Genomic DNA, 16,749 nt, shown 5'->3' with positions numbered 1-16,749 from the left:
TAAAAACCCGGTTACTACACCTGGGGTAACCCTTTTCTAACCCGAATGTTTGGTCGTGTAAACGCATATCGGGATATCCCCATCAAAGTGTGTGTTCTGCGCATGCAATGTTTGCAAGGAATCTTGGTCTTTTGAGTAGCGAGACGTCTTGTATGTGCCAGAACACCAGAAGTAAACAACAAGTTGGGAGCAACATGGCGAGTCGCGGCACAGCACCACACTTTTGGAGTGACGAAGAAACTAAAGCGCAAACAAACGCGGTTGCTATCTCTTCCGAACTGGGAAACATGTTGTTGTTTTCACGGATACCGGAACAAGAAGAACCGGAAATTACGCATATTGCGTCTGGACGTAGTCCATACGTCCTGAAGCTACCCCAACGTCTGCATTTAAATCGGGTTATGCAAGTTAGAGGTAACTCTTTCTATTTATGCTTGTAAACGGGTTATGCTGATCAACTCAGAAACCCTAATACCGACCTTAACCCGATCATAACCCGGATATTGGCTGCATGTAAACGTAGTCACTGTGCCCTCTAACCCATTATCTCCCTCCCCCGTCCAAACGGAGGTGATGAGCGCTGCTCCATGCGGCTGCACGCACTGAAGTGAGGAGAGTCCCAACCTACCTCCCCACCTAGTGGACACTTATGTTGTATAATGTCTGAAGTCTGTGTGCATATCTGTCTGAGGTGTTTTTTTGCATAGCAAAGCTATCCTCTCTGTGGAGGGTAACTCTGAAGTTCCTATTTTTCGCTCCCCCTGACTCTATCCTCATATAAACCCTCTTGATCTATAATGGTAGCGCGACTCGTGTTGCGAATGACCACAGTCACTGATTCTTGTCATGTGTCTATGTCTGTATGCCTGATCTTGGAATTGTCTGCACTGAAACAATTGAATTTCCCTCTGGGATTAATAAAGTATTTTTGAATTGAATTGAATCATTTTGAGGACTGGGAGAGTGGCTGTGTGAATGAAAAAGCTGGTTTAATGACCAGAAAAAGCACCGTTGTTTGCGGTGCTCCGTGAGACAACAAAGCACCGGCGTATGGGTGTGTGTGTGTGTGTGTGTGTGCGTGTGGTGGTGGTGGTGGTGGTGGTGGTGGGGGTCTGCCACATTTGGACGTTTAGAAATGGCGATGTGAAAGCAGCACAAACGTTGCTTCACCAGCAGCTCTTCTAATTTCACAAAGTTTGGTGATATCTGCTGATGTCACTTCCTACTGAGTTACAACCAATCAGCCGAAATCACCAGAAATCCCACTCAATGACTCACCTCCTTTCTGAGTATCCCCAGCTTAGGTACTCTGCTGATTTCTAAAAATGGTCCTTCGTTCCAGTCCGCTGACATGCAGACACACTGTGAAGTTCTGGTCACATGACCGCAAAGTTCCGATTGTGGAAACGCACCTAATGTTTGCTGATTTAAAACAACTCTTTAAAGAACAATGGGACATATTCAACAACTGTGCATATCTAATCTCAATCTGTGACCTTCCTTTCAGAGAAAATTCACAAATCACTCCGGCTAACACAGCAGGACGCTGACCCCAGTGATCACAGAAAAGAACAAAGTACTTGAATGACATGAAGACAGCTCTGTAGGTGAAAAGAGATCACTCAGCTTTCATGGAAACGACCAGAATAGAAGCGTCACCAAGTAAATTACTGCCTCTGGAACAAAATAAACCTTTTTTTTTTAGACTGATCTCAATTCATGAGCCTGACTGTTTACTCAGACATGTTGATATATTTTAGGAACACAGCAGCCTAACTGAACAGCTTCCATCCAGAAATACTCGGGGAAATGTGGCTCTTACCATCCCAGGCGTCAAACATATCTGTGATGAAGTAGTCTATGAAGGAGATCTGAGATTTGGGCACGCTGCAGGTGTTCCTGTCAAATACTGGCATCACCACGGGCAGCCCTTGTCTTTTCTCCTCATCTGTCTGCAGGAAGTCACACAGAAAAAACTTTGTGTCGCGTACACGAAGCAGTAAGCTAAAACAATGCAAACGGAAACAAAAGTGGTCTTGAAAAGCCTTCCTCCAAACCTGTGCAAAGTACTCCTCTGAGATCCGTCCAGCCCACTCAATGCAGAGCTCTAGTGGCCTGCAGGGGTTCGCCACATCCGCACACTTGATCAGCATCCGCTTGATCAGCAGGCGGTTCTCCGGAGAGTTTCTGATGTTGGTCTGGCTCTCGTAGTCGCTGTTCACACTCTGTTGCGGAAGTAACGGCAGACATGAGCATCTGTCCAAACTCTCACTGCTTCACACAGCGATAAATAACTTTCGTTGGCGTTTCTGTAAATGTTCCGTCAGTTCTTAGAAAGTTTTAATAAAATAAATTTTTTTGTCACAAATTAAAAAAAATAAACTAAACTTTTAAGAGAAAGCTGTTAGTGTCTGCAGCCCTGTTCACACCGACATGCCTTCGAGTTGGATGACTCATGCAGACGTGTGATCAGATGCTCATTGGGATGTAAAAGTTCATCTTCATGATTTTCCTGCATAAATTATTGTTTGTTCCAATAAACATTTTCTGTTGAATATATCATATAAACACACACAGTGATGTTTGAGAGGTGAAACAAGGTTTGTAGGATTTACAGAAAGAGTGCAATAAGTGTGTTTTAAGTGTGGACTGTTCACACTTATAAAATCCCAACAATCCCTTTAAGTTTGCTGCTTAATCAGAGGAGCAATCTGGGGTGTGTGTGTGGGGTGGGGTGGGGGTGGGGTTGTTGGTGAGAATAACAAAACAAGATGGCAGCGTTTAGGTGAAGCGGTTGCGGCATTTCTTTTTTGCATGTTCATATGTGCTTTTTACAATTTAGAAATATGCTTCTCTTGTAAAAAATCTAAACTTGAGTCACTTACACTTGTGCTGGTCTCTTCTATGGCTGCTATGGGTTTGTTGATGCTGTTGACAAACTTGCTGACATGCTCAAAGTGTCGAGTCATTTCTGTGGCCAGAACCATGTCAATGATTGCCTGTCGCAACGTTCGAAACTGATTCCTGTGAGAAAGGAGGAGAGGAGGCAGGCGTTGCAGATTACCAACAGTTGAAACCTACCTACCTGGTTACTCCACACACGTATTTCATGATCATTTTTTTACTCAGAAGTACCCCTGAAGTTGTTCGTCCTTTTATCAAAACTTATTTTTAGCCCGAGAGGGTTAAAGGTCTTCTGGCTGAGTGCAAAACCAAATAACTGAATCCAAGTTTGAACTGAAGCAGTTTTAAAATCCATCCATGCATTTTTGCATAAATAATAAAAAAGATACACAAATTGTGTTTTAAATATGCTGCTGTTATATTGTTGGAGAGTCGATGTTTGACGGAAATAAGTAGAGAATTTTGAACGATACTTGCTTTTATTTGGAAAACATGACTAAAGCCCTTTTCAGACAGACATTCTGGAACATTTGTGGACAATTCAATCCGGTTTTTAACCGGAACTGTGTTTTCAGACACACCACTTTTGTACCGGAACTTGTCCTTTCGGCTGCGTTCACACAGCAGGGAAAAGTTCCAGATGTCTGACGGGGGAGGGGGGGGGATCGGACTCATGTTAAGAAGAAGAAGAAGAAGAAAACATCTTTTCTATAGCGCCTCTCAAGATAAAAATCACGAGGCGCTTAAGCATAATTCTGCGCACACGAAGACGCATAAGAGACCTGGATGATGAAGCTCAATGGTTAAAGGAATCACTGAAGCGGTGTGAAGCGCTCCGTCGCGCGTCTAGGCAGTACCGTAGGAGGCGAGCTGCCGTGGTTCGCCGCATGCTACAGCAGCGGGCTATCTGGGTGCGCAAAGCGTCCCCCGGTCCCCTCCCCCTCCCTCTTGTCCGGAACTTTACCTCACCAGTCTGAATCAGCCACCCTGTCCGTAACAAGTCCGGACCTGTTACTAGGGGCTTCGTCCGGATAAATTCCGGAACACATTATCCGGATGTTTGTATTCAGACAGAAAGGTCTTACGGACAGATTCCGGAACATTTCCGTTTTTCATGGCCTGTAGGAGCTGGCCCAAGTGGCTGGAAAAAGGGAAGTCTGGACCTCTCGGCTTAGGCTACTGCCCCCACGACCCAACTCCGGATAAGCGGATGAAAATGGATAGATGGATGGATTTTCAGTTCTTTCCAGAATGAGTCATTTCATGACTAGGACAAGCTGCAGCTGGACATGCCCACCCACCCCCTGCTCAGGCTGCTTTAGGTTGAGAAGCTCCAATATCGAGGAGGGGCTTGGGTAGAGCTGCTGCTCCTCCAGCAGCAGCTCTCTCGCGCGTGAGAAGTGGTTCTACTCTAATTTCCCCATTTGTGACATCAGAAACAAGGACTGTTGTTTTAGGAACACTATACCTAAAACCAAACACCAACAAAAAGTGGATTGGCAAGTTGATTTCATGTTTGGTTTAGGGTTAGGGTCATAGAGGCAAAAGGACTACTTACTCATTCAGTTTAACTTGGTATTTTTTTATATAACTGACAAACCAATGAATCTCTTGTTTAATATGTTACACTAAGGCATCTATTTATCAGAAACATGAGCTGACTCCACCGACCTGTCGATGTTCTTGAAGATGTTGCTCTTGCTGTCCCGGACGGTGAGCTGGAAGGCGAGGGCTGCATGGTGGCTCTCCAGCACGGCCGTGTCGTTGTAAAGGATGGCCAGTTCACTTCCTGCATTACACAGGAAGGAGTTGGTCCTGCCTGGGTGGTCCACGTCGTGGACTGTGGCTGCTATCAGAGCCGCCACCTCATCCAGCTGTTCCAGATGGCTCTGGAAATAAAAGCAAACTTAAGATTACAGATGGATCTACACAAAACATCAGTGTTGGTTTAGTTCAAACCAGTAATAAAATGCACTGATTCATCTACGGTCTCATCACCTACGCATCTGTTGACACTTAAATGTTTACTTTATTTTTTGCATATTTTAAGCAGAAATATCTCCCCTGCTGCCCTTTTCTACAAATAAAATCGGTCCAGATAACGAATAACTTTCAGAGATCTCATAAATAACATGGATTTTGAGCGATGCGCTGCCTGAAACCACTGTATATTCTCTGTTTGTGCTTCTGCTTGAGTAATTTATCCTCACATGGCTTTAGTCTGAGCTAGAGGACGATGAGCATCAGCTGTTAGGACCCTTGTCCCCTGACCAGTTAGAAACAGCACCAGGCTGGGAGCTGAACAGTTACCCAGGGAAGCAATTACAGTTCCCAGAATCTGCCGCCACAACAACACTAAGGCCAGACAGCGTGTCGATCTCAGAAGTCTCCAAGAACATTTGCTTACTGTTTCCTGACAGGATTCATTCAGTGAGCTAATAAGGGGCTAGCCTGAGGGTAGGAGAAGATGTAAATGCTGAAGTGAGAGGAACCTACTGGGGTGGAATGTGAGAGTCTGTGGAGGACCCACAGCATGTTCAGCCACAATGTGAAGGGCCATCGAGGGCCACTGTGTATTGAGAGAGAATTGTCTCAAGCAGACTTGGTTTGCCAAAAATAGTGGATGCTTCCTGTTACCTTGACTCTTTCTTTGCGTAGGAAGTAGGCCGTGGCATGCAGAACGTCTGCAGCGTGTGTGGAGTTGTGGTAGGAGTTGGAGGAGTGATAGTTGGCCTCGATGAGCTGCAGCCAGGAGCGCAGTGTTGCCTCAGAGCAGTTCAGGAAGTCACACACTCCGAAGGTTGTGAAGATCTTCAACCCAAGGTAAGTCAAAGGTCTGCAGGGAGCACACAGTCATTAAAATAACTCACAACCTCCTTTAGTTTCATTATTTCCCTTAAAAATATCTATTTCTTCCTGTTTTCAGTCGATTACCCATGCACACACTCATTCACACGCTGGTGACAAAGAGCTACGATGTGGCCACAGCTGCCCTGAAGCGCACTGACGGAAGTGAGGCTGCCGAACACAGGCACCACTGGTCTCTCCGGCCGCGCCAGCAGGCAAGGCGAGTTACGTGTCTTGCCCAAGGACACAACAGCAATGACAGATTGAGTGAGACTCGATCCTGCAACCTTCTAGTTATGAGGTGGTCACTTAACTCCTCTGCCACTGCCGTCCCAGGTTATTAAAAAAGAGTTTCTGAAAGAAACCATCCCTAAAATAGGGCTATGCAATCAATCAGATTTGTATTTCATTACTTATTTTGGGTCCAAACGACCACAAAGTCAATGCAATAAAAAATAAAACAATCACGCCACTTTGCATGAATACTCTTGTTTTGTCTTTCCTCCTGAATAACGCAGACTTCCGTCCCTTCTGAAAAATATGATAAATGATAAATGACCCACACTTGTACTGCGCCTTTCAGAGTCAAAGGACTCCAAAGTGCTTTACACTACAGAGTATCATTCATCCATTCACACACACATTCACACACTGATGGTGATGAGCTACGATGTAGCCACAGCTGCCCTGGGGCAAACTGACAGTGGTGTGATTTAGGAAGTCTGAAAAAATTAAATTGAGTCAAGGTGGCACGGTGGAGGTAAAACACACCAAGGTTGCACAAAAGAACAGCAGCTTTTATTGTTATTTAAGAATTTGTTCTCATTATGTAGTCGCATCTGGAATCACACATTTCAATTCATTTGGATTCCAATTAAGAGAGGAGAGGAGAGGAGAGGAGAGAAGAGAAGAGAAGAGGAGAGGAGAGGAGAGAAGAGGAGGAAAGGAGAGAGGAGAGGAGAGAAGAGAGGAGAGGAGAGAAGAGGAGAGAAGAGGAGAGGAGGAAAGGAGAGAAGAGAGGAGAGAAGAGAGGAGAGGAGAGGAAAGGAGAGAAGAGGACAGGAAAGGAGAGAGGAGAGGAGAGGAGAGAAGAGGAGAGGAAAGGAGAGAGGAGAAGAGAGGAGAGAGGAGATGAAAGGAAAGGAGAGAAGAGAAGAGAGGAGAGGAGAGGAGAGAGGAGAGGAGAGGAGAGAAGAGGAGAGGAAAGGAGAGAAGAGGAGAGGAAGAAAGGAGAGAGGAGAGGAGAGGAGAGAAGAGAGGAGAGGAGAGAAGAGGAGAGAAGAGGAGAGAGGAAAGGAGAGAAGAGAAGAGAGGAGAGAGGAGAGGAGAGGAAAGGAGAGAAGAGAATAGAAGAGGAGAGGAAAGGAGAGAGGAGAAGAGAGGAGAGAGGAGATGAAAGGAAAGGAGAGAAGAGAGGAGAGGAGAGGAGAGGAGAGGAAAGGAGAGAAGAGAAGAGGAGAGGAGAGAGGAGAGGAGAGGAGAGAAGAGGAGAGGAAAGGAGAGAAGAGAAGAGAAGAGGAGAGGAGAGAGGAGAGGAGAGGAGAGGAGAGAAGAGGAGAGGAGATAGAAGAGGAGAGGAAAGGAGAGAAGAGAAGAGAAGAGGAGAGGAGAGAGGAGAGGAGAGGAGAGGAGAGGAGAGGAGAGAAGAGGAGAGAAGAGGAGAGGAGAGAGGAGAGGAGAGGAGAGGAGAGAAGAGGAGAGGAGATAGAAGAGGAGAGGAAAGGAGAGAAGAGAAGAGAAGAGAAGAGGAGAGAGGAGAGGAGAGGAGAGGAGAGGAGAGGAGAGAAGAGGAGAGGAGATAGAAGAGGAGAGGAGAGGAGAGAAGAGGAGAGGAAAGGAGAGAAGAGAAGAGGAGAGGAGAGAGGAGAGGAGAGGAGAGAAGAGGAGAGGAGAGGAGAGGAGAGAAGAGGAGATAGAAGAGGAGAGGAGAGAGGAGAGGAGATAGAAGAGGAGAGGAGAGAGAAGAGGAGAGGAGAGAAGAGAATAGAAGAGGAGAGGAAAGGAGAGAGGAGAGGAGATCTTTATTGTCACTACTACATAAACAGTGAAAAGCAATCCTAAAAAAAGTCTAACTTCTAAAAATTATTAATCCTCCTTAAAAAACCAAAAACATTTCACGGACACTTCCGCTCCTGCAACAGCTCTGCCTTTTATAGCTTCTCTGTTTGATCATGTTTTGTTCAAGTGAATGAAACTCCACTTTCCACCCATGAAAACATGCAAATGCTGTTTCAAAACATCTATTAATGCCACAACTTAAATAATGCAGAACATGTATTAGTAATATGTTCAAATAATAAACTGACTGTGGGAGCCAAGGTGGCACCGTCCCGGTCGGGTCAAACCAAAGCCTTAGAAAAATGGACCCCAATGCCTCCCTGCCTGACACTCAGCTTTAAGGGGTTTGATCGGGGGGATTAAACCACCAAATAGTTCCTGAGCGCAGCCACAGCTGTAGCTCATCGCTCCCCCGGGGGTTGGGTCAAATGAGGAGGACAAGTTTCACCACACCAGTGTGTGTGACAACTCTGGGACTTTAGTCTTTACCTTTTGTGTGTGGCTGCCTCCAGCTCCAGGATGTTGAATTCCCAGTGTTCCTCATCATTCAGCATCTCAGCGATGGATGGAGGAATGTCGTTTAAAGTGACTGGGATGGCCAACTGGCTCTGGCTCAAATCTAACAGGCAGAAACACATTAACACACACACACACACACACACACACACACACACACACACACACACACACACACACACACACATGCACTTAGACAACACATTTTGTTTTAGCAAATTTCTTTGTTTTTACATTAAAACTTACTTTTGTTAAAAACATATTCATTCCCAGAGAGTCGACGTAGTCCGTCCTGGAAGACAAAAGAGAAGAATGTTTCATTTTTATGTCCATAACAGTTAAAAATTGTTTTATACATTTTCCTTTAAAAATCCCTCTAAACACCACAATCACAACAATGTTTTTATTTAATAAAATTCTCAGAATCCAGCTTGAGCTCTGACTTCTGGGTCAAGTGAAAAAAGGCGCAAAGCAAAAGTTTAAACAGGAATTATTATCTGATCTGTTGCAGAAAGCTCTTTAGGTCATTTTGGAGAAAGGTATTTCTGATCGGACTGATAAGCTAACAGCTAGTTTGAGCACGGCCATGACCAAACTGAGTTTCTGCCATCTTAAAGCAACTACAAAATGTCAGAGTGCAAAACCAGTTTTACAAACCTTTACAACGCAAGAGTGCTTTACCCCCTAAGTCCACCCTAACTAAACCTGCTTAGAGCTGCAACTCCTAAATAAGCTTTGGAAAAGATTGTTTATACTTTAGATAAATGTTTACGCATGAGGATTATGGCCACGGATAAAAAGTCATTTTGAAATGTAAGAATTCTGAGAAAGTTACTAAAGTTTTTTCCACTTCTGTAAATATCTCCTATAAAAGATTTGTTATCCTTTTTATCATTATTAGGTTTTAAAACTAAACCCAACAAAAAATAACTTTAGAAAAAAAAGAGTATGGACTTTTCCTGTAGAATGTTGATATTTATGGTAAAGACGTAAAAAAATAGAAACAGATCTAAAATATTACAGGTACTTTTAGTGTCACTTCGCTCTCAGACTGCAGGTCTACTGGTGGTTCCCAGAATATCTAAAATTAGGATGGGAGGCAGATCTTTTAGTTATCAGGCTCCTCTCCTGTGGAACCAGCTCCCAGCGGGAGTCATTTTAAGGGAACTTTGTGACAGGCCAGCCAAAAGGACCCTTTTCTGGAACCAGCGGAGTACCTGAGCAGGAGTAGGTGCTCGGTTTTGGGAGTCGCGGATTGGTTGTAACCCTGTAGGTAATGGCAGACGGAGCCAAACCAGCCAGCATTTGTAAAGCTGGAAAAGTCGCTGGTGACACAGAGTAGAAAGGAAAACGAGTAAAGTTCCTTTCTACTTGCTTTGAAATCTCCATTCCTAAACTCCCAACACCAAAGAACGCGGCTGAAATCCCCTCAAAATGAAACGATTCACGGGGCTTTGTTGTCTCACAGAGCACCGTAAAAAAACAACGCTTCTTCTGGTCATTGAACACCACATCTCACATCATACATCTGCTCTCCCGATCCTCTGAATGGATTAGATTACAGCACACTTAATGTACGGCACGCAGCTTAATGTCTTTTTTTTTCACTGATAAATGACGTCACCCACTGCCAAAGTAGTCGCGATACGCTGACCTATTAGTAAAGTCCTGAAAGGGCTGAATTTGTATGACGACACAGCAGCAGAGAGCACTGAGCCATCGTCTCTTCCTGTCAACGTCCCCCTTCCTAGAAATTTCCTGGAACTCCTGCTGCGGATTAATGGCTATTATGGATGGCCCAAAGAGCCGTTTTGGGCTCCAACGCTGCAGGTTGATTAAAGAAATGGATTAAAATAGATTTGCTGTGTGATGTAGAACGGACAACGTTTAAAGAAATATCTTTTTCATGACCCTGTTGAACAGTTTGAATCTACTTCGGCCGCGCTCTGACCAGCTGTTACCACGTCAGTCGGATCAATACCGATCTGTTTTAAAACAATGAACTTGTTCAGAGTTTTGAGCAACAGGGAAGGCCTTAATGGTTCATTATTTTTGTCCAGAAACCACTTTAAAATCTGAAGAATGAAAAGGCAAAAGTTTAGTTAAAAGTTAGAAACCACCAGCTGCTTCTTACACTCATGAGCCCCCCAACCAGGTCGTTGGTGTGGGGGTCGTCGTCTTTGGAGGCGAGCTGAGGGGAGTAGAGCTCGGTGGTCCTCAGGATCTCCAACACGCGATCTAGAGCCTCAGCTACTGTTACCGGACTGCTCTCCTGGGCTGCGTTGATGATGTTTATTACCTGCGTTTCCAGAAGCGTAATTATATCCCTTTTACACCTCTGAACATTAAAACACACAAAGCACAAAGAGACCTCGGCATTTCTGGTTACAACCAGGTGGCTCTCTGTGTTATAGAGATGTTCATGCGATTTATTTTTTTTAATCTCGTCTGAAGAAAAAAAAAAGCCCAAAGAGGACAGTTTTTAGATCACAAGAGCATCACGGGACCTGCAGCGGGAGGAGAGTAGAACAATGTTACACGCTGTAGGCTAATTATGACACAACTCCAAGAACTGCTGGGTAAATCTGAAGCTAAATCTGCTTTTTTGCAATACAAAATCATGATGTAATAAAAATATAACCTCATTATCAACCCTTTAAGTAGCTCAAAAAGTGACATTCACAAAAACCCATAATTACTCAGTAAATATCGTCTGATTTATCCAGACTGGGAACAAGCAAAATGTGTTTTCCTCAATTCAAGTTGTTCGCATAATTATTTCAAGTCATTTAAAACTAAACTGACCCCATAACCTGATTAACTTCACCAAAGTTCTAGTGATACCGAGCTATTCACTTCTGGGCCTCGAGGGCCGGTATCCAGCACAGCTTTAACTCAGCTTCAACACACCTGATTTCAGTTAGTAGGTGATTAACATGCTTCTGCAGAGCCTGATGAGCTGCTGCACAGGTGATTCGACCACTGCATCATGTGTTGGGCCTGAGAAACCACTAGAATGTGCTGAATACCGGCCCTCGAGGCCCGGAATTGAACAGCCCTGCAGTAAAATGTCTTTAATTCAGATGGTCAGAAAACACTTCCCTTTAAAGGAGCTGTTACGTTAATCATGAGCAGAGAGCACGTTACACCTCAGAAACAAACATCTTGTAAAGGAATCTTGTCAAACATGAAAACCATATCGTTCGGGGTAAAAGTCCTGCTTCTTAACCTTTTAGGTTTAGACAATGATAATAAAACATCCCAAAAAAACGGTTTCCTTTATCATTTCTGATTGTACAAAGTCAATAAAACCATAAATGTTACAGTAATAGGACTTTATTTTGCTGTTTCACTTCATCTTCTTCTTGGTCTTCTATGACTGTTGGCAAATGCTTTTTAGGCGCATACTGCAGCTTCCTGTTTTCCTCATTATTTAACTTTTTTCCTTATTTCATCAGCCAATCTGCTGGTTTACACACCAGTGTTCCATTTGCTAATCACCCCAGCTGGTTTCCACCCAGTGATCACTCTTTCAGCATAAAAACACCTCGTCATCAGTCGTTGGCCCAATCCCAATACTTGAAGAAGAAGAAGAAGAAGAAAAATATAATTTCTATAGCGCCTCTCAAGATAAAAATCACGAGGCGCTTCTCAAAAACAAAAAATGTAAAAATATAAAAAAGAATTTAGAAAATGTTTAAAAATGGAATAATGTTGCTTCAGAAGATACTTTTTGGCAGAAACTCATCCCGCTGACAGGAAGAGATGCTCCTCCATTTAAAGACGGTTCGGCAATTCACTGACAAGCGAAACAGCAGCTGTATGTGTCACGTGACCACTTCGTAAATGATAGCATCGAGACGAGCTTTCGCTCAGAGCTAGATAGACGCACCTACGCATCAGCGTTGCTCGACCCATCACTGCTGCTTTGTCTTCAGAACATTAATTAATCGTCTTTAAATTAACTACGTTCATTTGAAAATAATTTTCAGAAATCTTTTCCTCCTGCAGCAATGGATTGTGGGTAAAGCCCTTCATGCCCAAGTCCACATCAATGCGGACTTGGGCATGAAGGGTGCAAAAGGGGATTGATCAACGTCCGCACTTGAGGATCGGGACACCCTACACACTCGCAGCCCTAGCTGGGATCGCATAATTTAAGGGCACAAGTGTGGAAATGCGAGTGTTGGGATTGAGTCAGTCATAGGCCCAGTCCCAATGCTCGCACTTCCACCCTTCAAAGGATATTTCCCACAATCCATTGCTGTGTGGGAATTTTTGAAAAGGCGGCAAAACAATGGCTCAAGGGCCTTTTCTGACTATACGTATTTTCAAACGAAACTTCATTCTCAGATGATTGATGATATTCACGCTCTGAATGTTTTAGACTAAGATTTGAAAGTTGCTAACAATGATTTTTTTTAAAGCAGCATTAACAGCGACCGGCATCGTGGCATGCATCGTGGTAACGACGCAGCGGTTTCTGTCCTATTTCGGTAATTATGCACACTTGTGTACCACGCACTCGAAGCCTTACCGCACACTTCCTCCAAGTGCACTTCACAGAAGACCATAGGTTGCAGTGCGTGCATTGGGCTTTATTCACATCCTCATGGAAATCACCACCATTGTCCTTTCAGGGTTTTCCTGATCTCTTTTGCTCAAGTTCAGAAAGATTTTAAATTAAATTTTTGATCAGTACAATTTTTTAATTTATTACAATTTCTGTCAGCATTTTGTGTTTAACAGCTCTCCGTACAAGACAGCAGGTGATTTGTTCTGACTAAAGAGTCAGTAAGTAAAAGAAAGGCAGGTTGTGCCACCAAACATTTTTAATAAGCCAATTCCACCAAATCCAGTCTTCTAAAACTTTATGTTGTCAAATTTATTTTTACATAAACGGTTTTTAACTCATGCACTGTGATTGATGACTAAAGTTGAGTTTTGTTAACGGGTTAGGGTTCTGCTGGGAATGAGCTCGCTCACCTTGAGAGTAAATATCACGTCTCAAAGGCTGATTTACATCCGTGTGTGTCGCACGCGATCATGAAGAAGACAATATATGAGTTAAGGTTGGTTTATGCTTGACGCGTCTGCGAGTTGTCATTTTAACAACCACGCCCCTCCACCGCGCCTCCGCACGGCCCAAACTTTCCGCACCGCTCACCTAGGAAATTGTCTAACCACTCGGACGGTCGAACACGGAAAAACATGGCGGACTGGCAAGAACCAGTATGGCAGAGGTTCATAAATACAGACATTTGTATGATTCAGCTCTCAGAGATCACCGTGATCAACATGTTGTTAATAATTCTTGGAGAGAAATAGCTCGCACTGTCGGAAAAGACGAGGACGCTGTTAAAAATGCTGGAATGCCATGTTGTAAACAATAGTCATTGTTACTTCTACTATGGTGTAGTGTTGGATGCATGCCGTAGAGCTCCATGCTGCCCCCTACAGTTTGGGAGAATATTGGCTCACCGCAGAGACAAGCCGCATGAACGCTGCAAGTTGTGAAGCGCGTTCCATCCGCGAGCCGCATCACCAAGCAGAAAGTAAATGCGTCAAGCATAAACCAAGCTTTAGGAGGTTGGTTTGGGACGCCGCTAGGCCGGCAAGGTGCAGCTGGAAACGCTTCTGCAGCTCACGCTTCCAACAACGAAATGTGAAGGAACGGAAAAAGCTAGAAACACGCTGATTCTTCCTGACGTAAGAAGTGAGTCTACGCTCTTTTTTGGTGGTTTTGGTGTTTACATCATCGTAGAGCACAACGTTCTGTGAGTCTTCTAAAAATAGTAAAAACACTCAAAAACACTGTCAGTCAGGGGCTTTCTGTTCAGAAAACGGCTGGCAGTGAATGAGTTAAGATATGCAAATGAATTTAGTCATTTCATTTGACGGATGCATTTACGACACACAACCAGAAAAGAAGCAAAGCAGCGTACCTTTGTGATTGGAGCCTCAATAGTCATCGAATGAATCCTGGCAACAGATGAGTATCTGCGATTCTGTAAACTTGGAGCTGTGATAAAAAAAAACATTATTAGGGATGTGAAACCTTATGTATTAAAGTTGTCTTCACTTAAAAGTATCATTCACTTGGTTTTTCAACAAATCTGCTGTGGCCTCTAAATCAAAAAGTTTAAATTAATGAGTTTTTTTCTGTGGGAAAAAAAGCTCTGGCGCTCCAGTTTCAGGGAGTAAGTTTGTTGGAGGAGTGGTTGGGTTGGGGTGCAGAAAATAAAAGGATTATGAGTCTTGCTAGACCTTCAAAGACATTACCAATGGCTAAAAAAGCATTAATCCTTAATGTTGGAGGCTGAAAAGCAAAGGTTACAGAGTTTCTGGTGTTTGAACGAAAGAGGAAACAACGAACAAAATGTAAACACTCAATTTATTTAACCATATATTTTCAAAACTTTAATGCATATTGGGACTTTATGTAAGAGTAGGGTAAAGATGGAAAAATGCTTGAATGAAACAATGAACTAAAAAACAGAAGACGGGCTACATTCGGCTGAAAAAGGCAGCTGCGTCAAACTGAGCTGACGTCAGAAAAGTGGACGTCAGCAGCCCACAGCTTCTCCTTTAGGACCTCTTTAGTTTTAAGTAGCAACCATAACACAGTCTGACTCATTCTGATTGTATTCATCCCTTCATTCTTCCTAATCCGTCTGTAACTAACTTCCACCCCCTTGTCCTCCACACAATGGCTCAAACTGATGCTATTCATTCATTAAGATACAAAAATAAAATAAATAATCATTTTAAAGCCTTTCAGACTAAAATAAAACTGGCATCAATACAGGGAGTTAAGATCACCACATATTATTTACTCTTTTTTTGGTTGCTTTTAGATCTAAATGGACCGTGTTGCTTTGATCCTACAAGTTTGAAATTGAAGTAAACAATACCCATAGATTTTATTGTTTTAAAAGTGATCTGAGATTCAGTTTAGAAGTAATTTATGTTCCTTTTTATCATCCTTTTCCTTCTTTACTTTAATTTAATTCGACACACTAGATCTCCCTACTTAGGCTGCTGTCCCCACGACCCGACCCTGGATAAGCGGCTGAAAACGGATGAATGGATGGACAATAGGATGGGTTTAACAAACGCTGGCGGAAGTGAAGCAGACGTTGACACGACATGCGCAATGGCTGAAGGATCGGACAACAACGCTGCAGCTGCTTACTGTCTGAAGGTGTTACACGAGATGATTTTATCAGAAGAACGCTTTCGCAGTCTTGTCCCGTCCAAAAGGCAAGCGTCCAACTGCTCACAGCTCGGCTGAGCTGTTTACATGCAGGAAACTAACGCGTTTGCATGCTTTTACAAAAAACGCACTGAAAGATGAAGGCGTTGTACCGGTCTGTCGTGGTCACGAGAGAGCTGAGCTCAGCTTATCGGTCGATCCACGTTCCAGCCCTCATCTATGGTCATGAGCTTTGGGTAGTGACAGAAAAAATGAGATTTTGGATGCAATGTGTTTTCTCTGCAGGGTGTTTGAGCTCTCCCTTAGAGATAGGGTGAGAAGCTCGACCATCCGGGAGGGGCTCAGAGTAGATGTGCTGCTTCCCCTGGAAGAGCTGGCACAAGTGGCTGGGGAGAGGAATGCCTGGGCCTCTCTGCTTAAAGCCGGGCGTACACTGTGCGACTTTTTCAATTTTTTGAGCCGATTTTCCAGTCGTGCGAGAATCCACGACATCGGGGCGAGTTTTGCGCCGAGCGGTCGTGTAGTGTACAGGGGGTTACGAGAGGCGATTAACACCACGTGACCAGCCGCCGATCAGCAGTCGTGAGGTCGCAGGGACTTCTGGTGTGTTTAATATTTCGCTCGTCCCTCGTGAGGGTATCGCACTGTTGAAGCGGCGCTGCGAGCAGCTGCGAGCAGCTACGATCCAAAAAGTATCAGAACCGCTCACGGCGCATGCGCACGCAATCCTGCATCAACGCCGGCCGGTCGCTCGCTATTTCCTTAATAACACACGCTGTTCGTTTTTGTTTCTACACGTTTTTTTACTCACAAAGATTGTCAAGAAAGCGTGTTTGTCGTGTTCATGTCAAATTAAACTGATCACAAAACACAGATTCACTTTCTTTATTTCGTTTTCCTCATCCAACCCCCATAAATCCCTGTGTGTCCTCCTGCAGCACTCCCGAAGGACAACAGACAAGACAAAAAAGGCTGACGTGTTGAGTAAAAACTGCTATTTTTAGCACATTTTTAGGGCCGACATGTTGCTACCAGACGTACAGTGTGAGCAGTCAGGTCGCATGCCAGAACTGGGTCGTGCAGTGTGAGCACACGACTCGTGAGATCTGCTCTGCGAGGAAGTCGTACAGTTTGAGCTGAAGCTGAACGCTGCGAGTGAAAAAGTCGCACAGTGTACGCCCGGCTTAAGCTGCCGCTCCTGCGACCCA

At 44.1% G+C, this 16,749-nt stretch overlaps 1 protein-coding gene across 2 annotated transcripts in view; it reads right to left on the bottom strand.

Moving 5' to 3' along the window:
* The window catches only part of pde8b (phosphodiesterase 8B), a 72,206-nt gene that overhangs the window by 8,369 nt on the left and 47,088 nt on the right, over positions 1-16,749 (bottom strand). For both annotated transcript variants that reach the window (XM_015943116.3, XM_070552434.1), the window contains exons 12-20: positions 14,271-14,347; positions 10,460-10,624; positions 8,572-8,617; positions 8,299-8,428; positions 5,542-5,740; positions 4,576-4,793; positions 2,886-3,024; positions 2,058-2,225; positions 1,823-1,952 (exon numbers count right to left, since the gene is read on the bottom strand). In XM_015943116.3, coding sequence (XP_015798602.1) covers positions 1,823-1,952; positions 2,058-2,225; positions 2,886-3,024; positions 4,576-4,793; positions 5,542-5,740; positions 8,299-8,428; positions 8,572-8,617; positions 10,460-10,624; positions 14,271-14,347 — 1,272 coding nt within the window. The remainder of the gene's footprint in view (positions 1-1,822; positions 1,953-2,057; positions 2,226-2,885; positions 3,025-4,575; positions 4,794-5,541; positions 5,741-8,298; positions 8,429-8,571; positions 8,618-10,459; positions 10,625-14,270; positions 14,348-16,749) is intronic.

This window comes from Nothobranchius furzeri, chromosome 6 (assembly GCF_043380555.1).
Source record: "Nothobranchius furzeri strain GRZ-AD chromosome 6, NfurGRZ-RIMD1, whole genome shotgun sequence".
NCBI classification, from domain to species: domain Eukaryota; kingdom Metazoa; phylum Chordata; class Actinopteri; order Cyprinodontiformes; family Nothobranchiidae; genus Nothobranchius; species Nothobranchius furzeri.
This window is presented reverse-complemented; position numbering and strand designations above follow the sequence as displayed.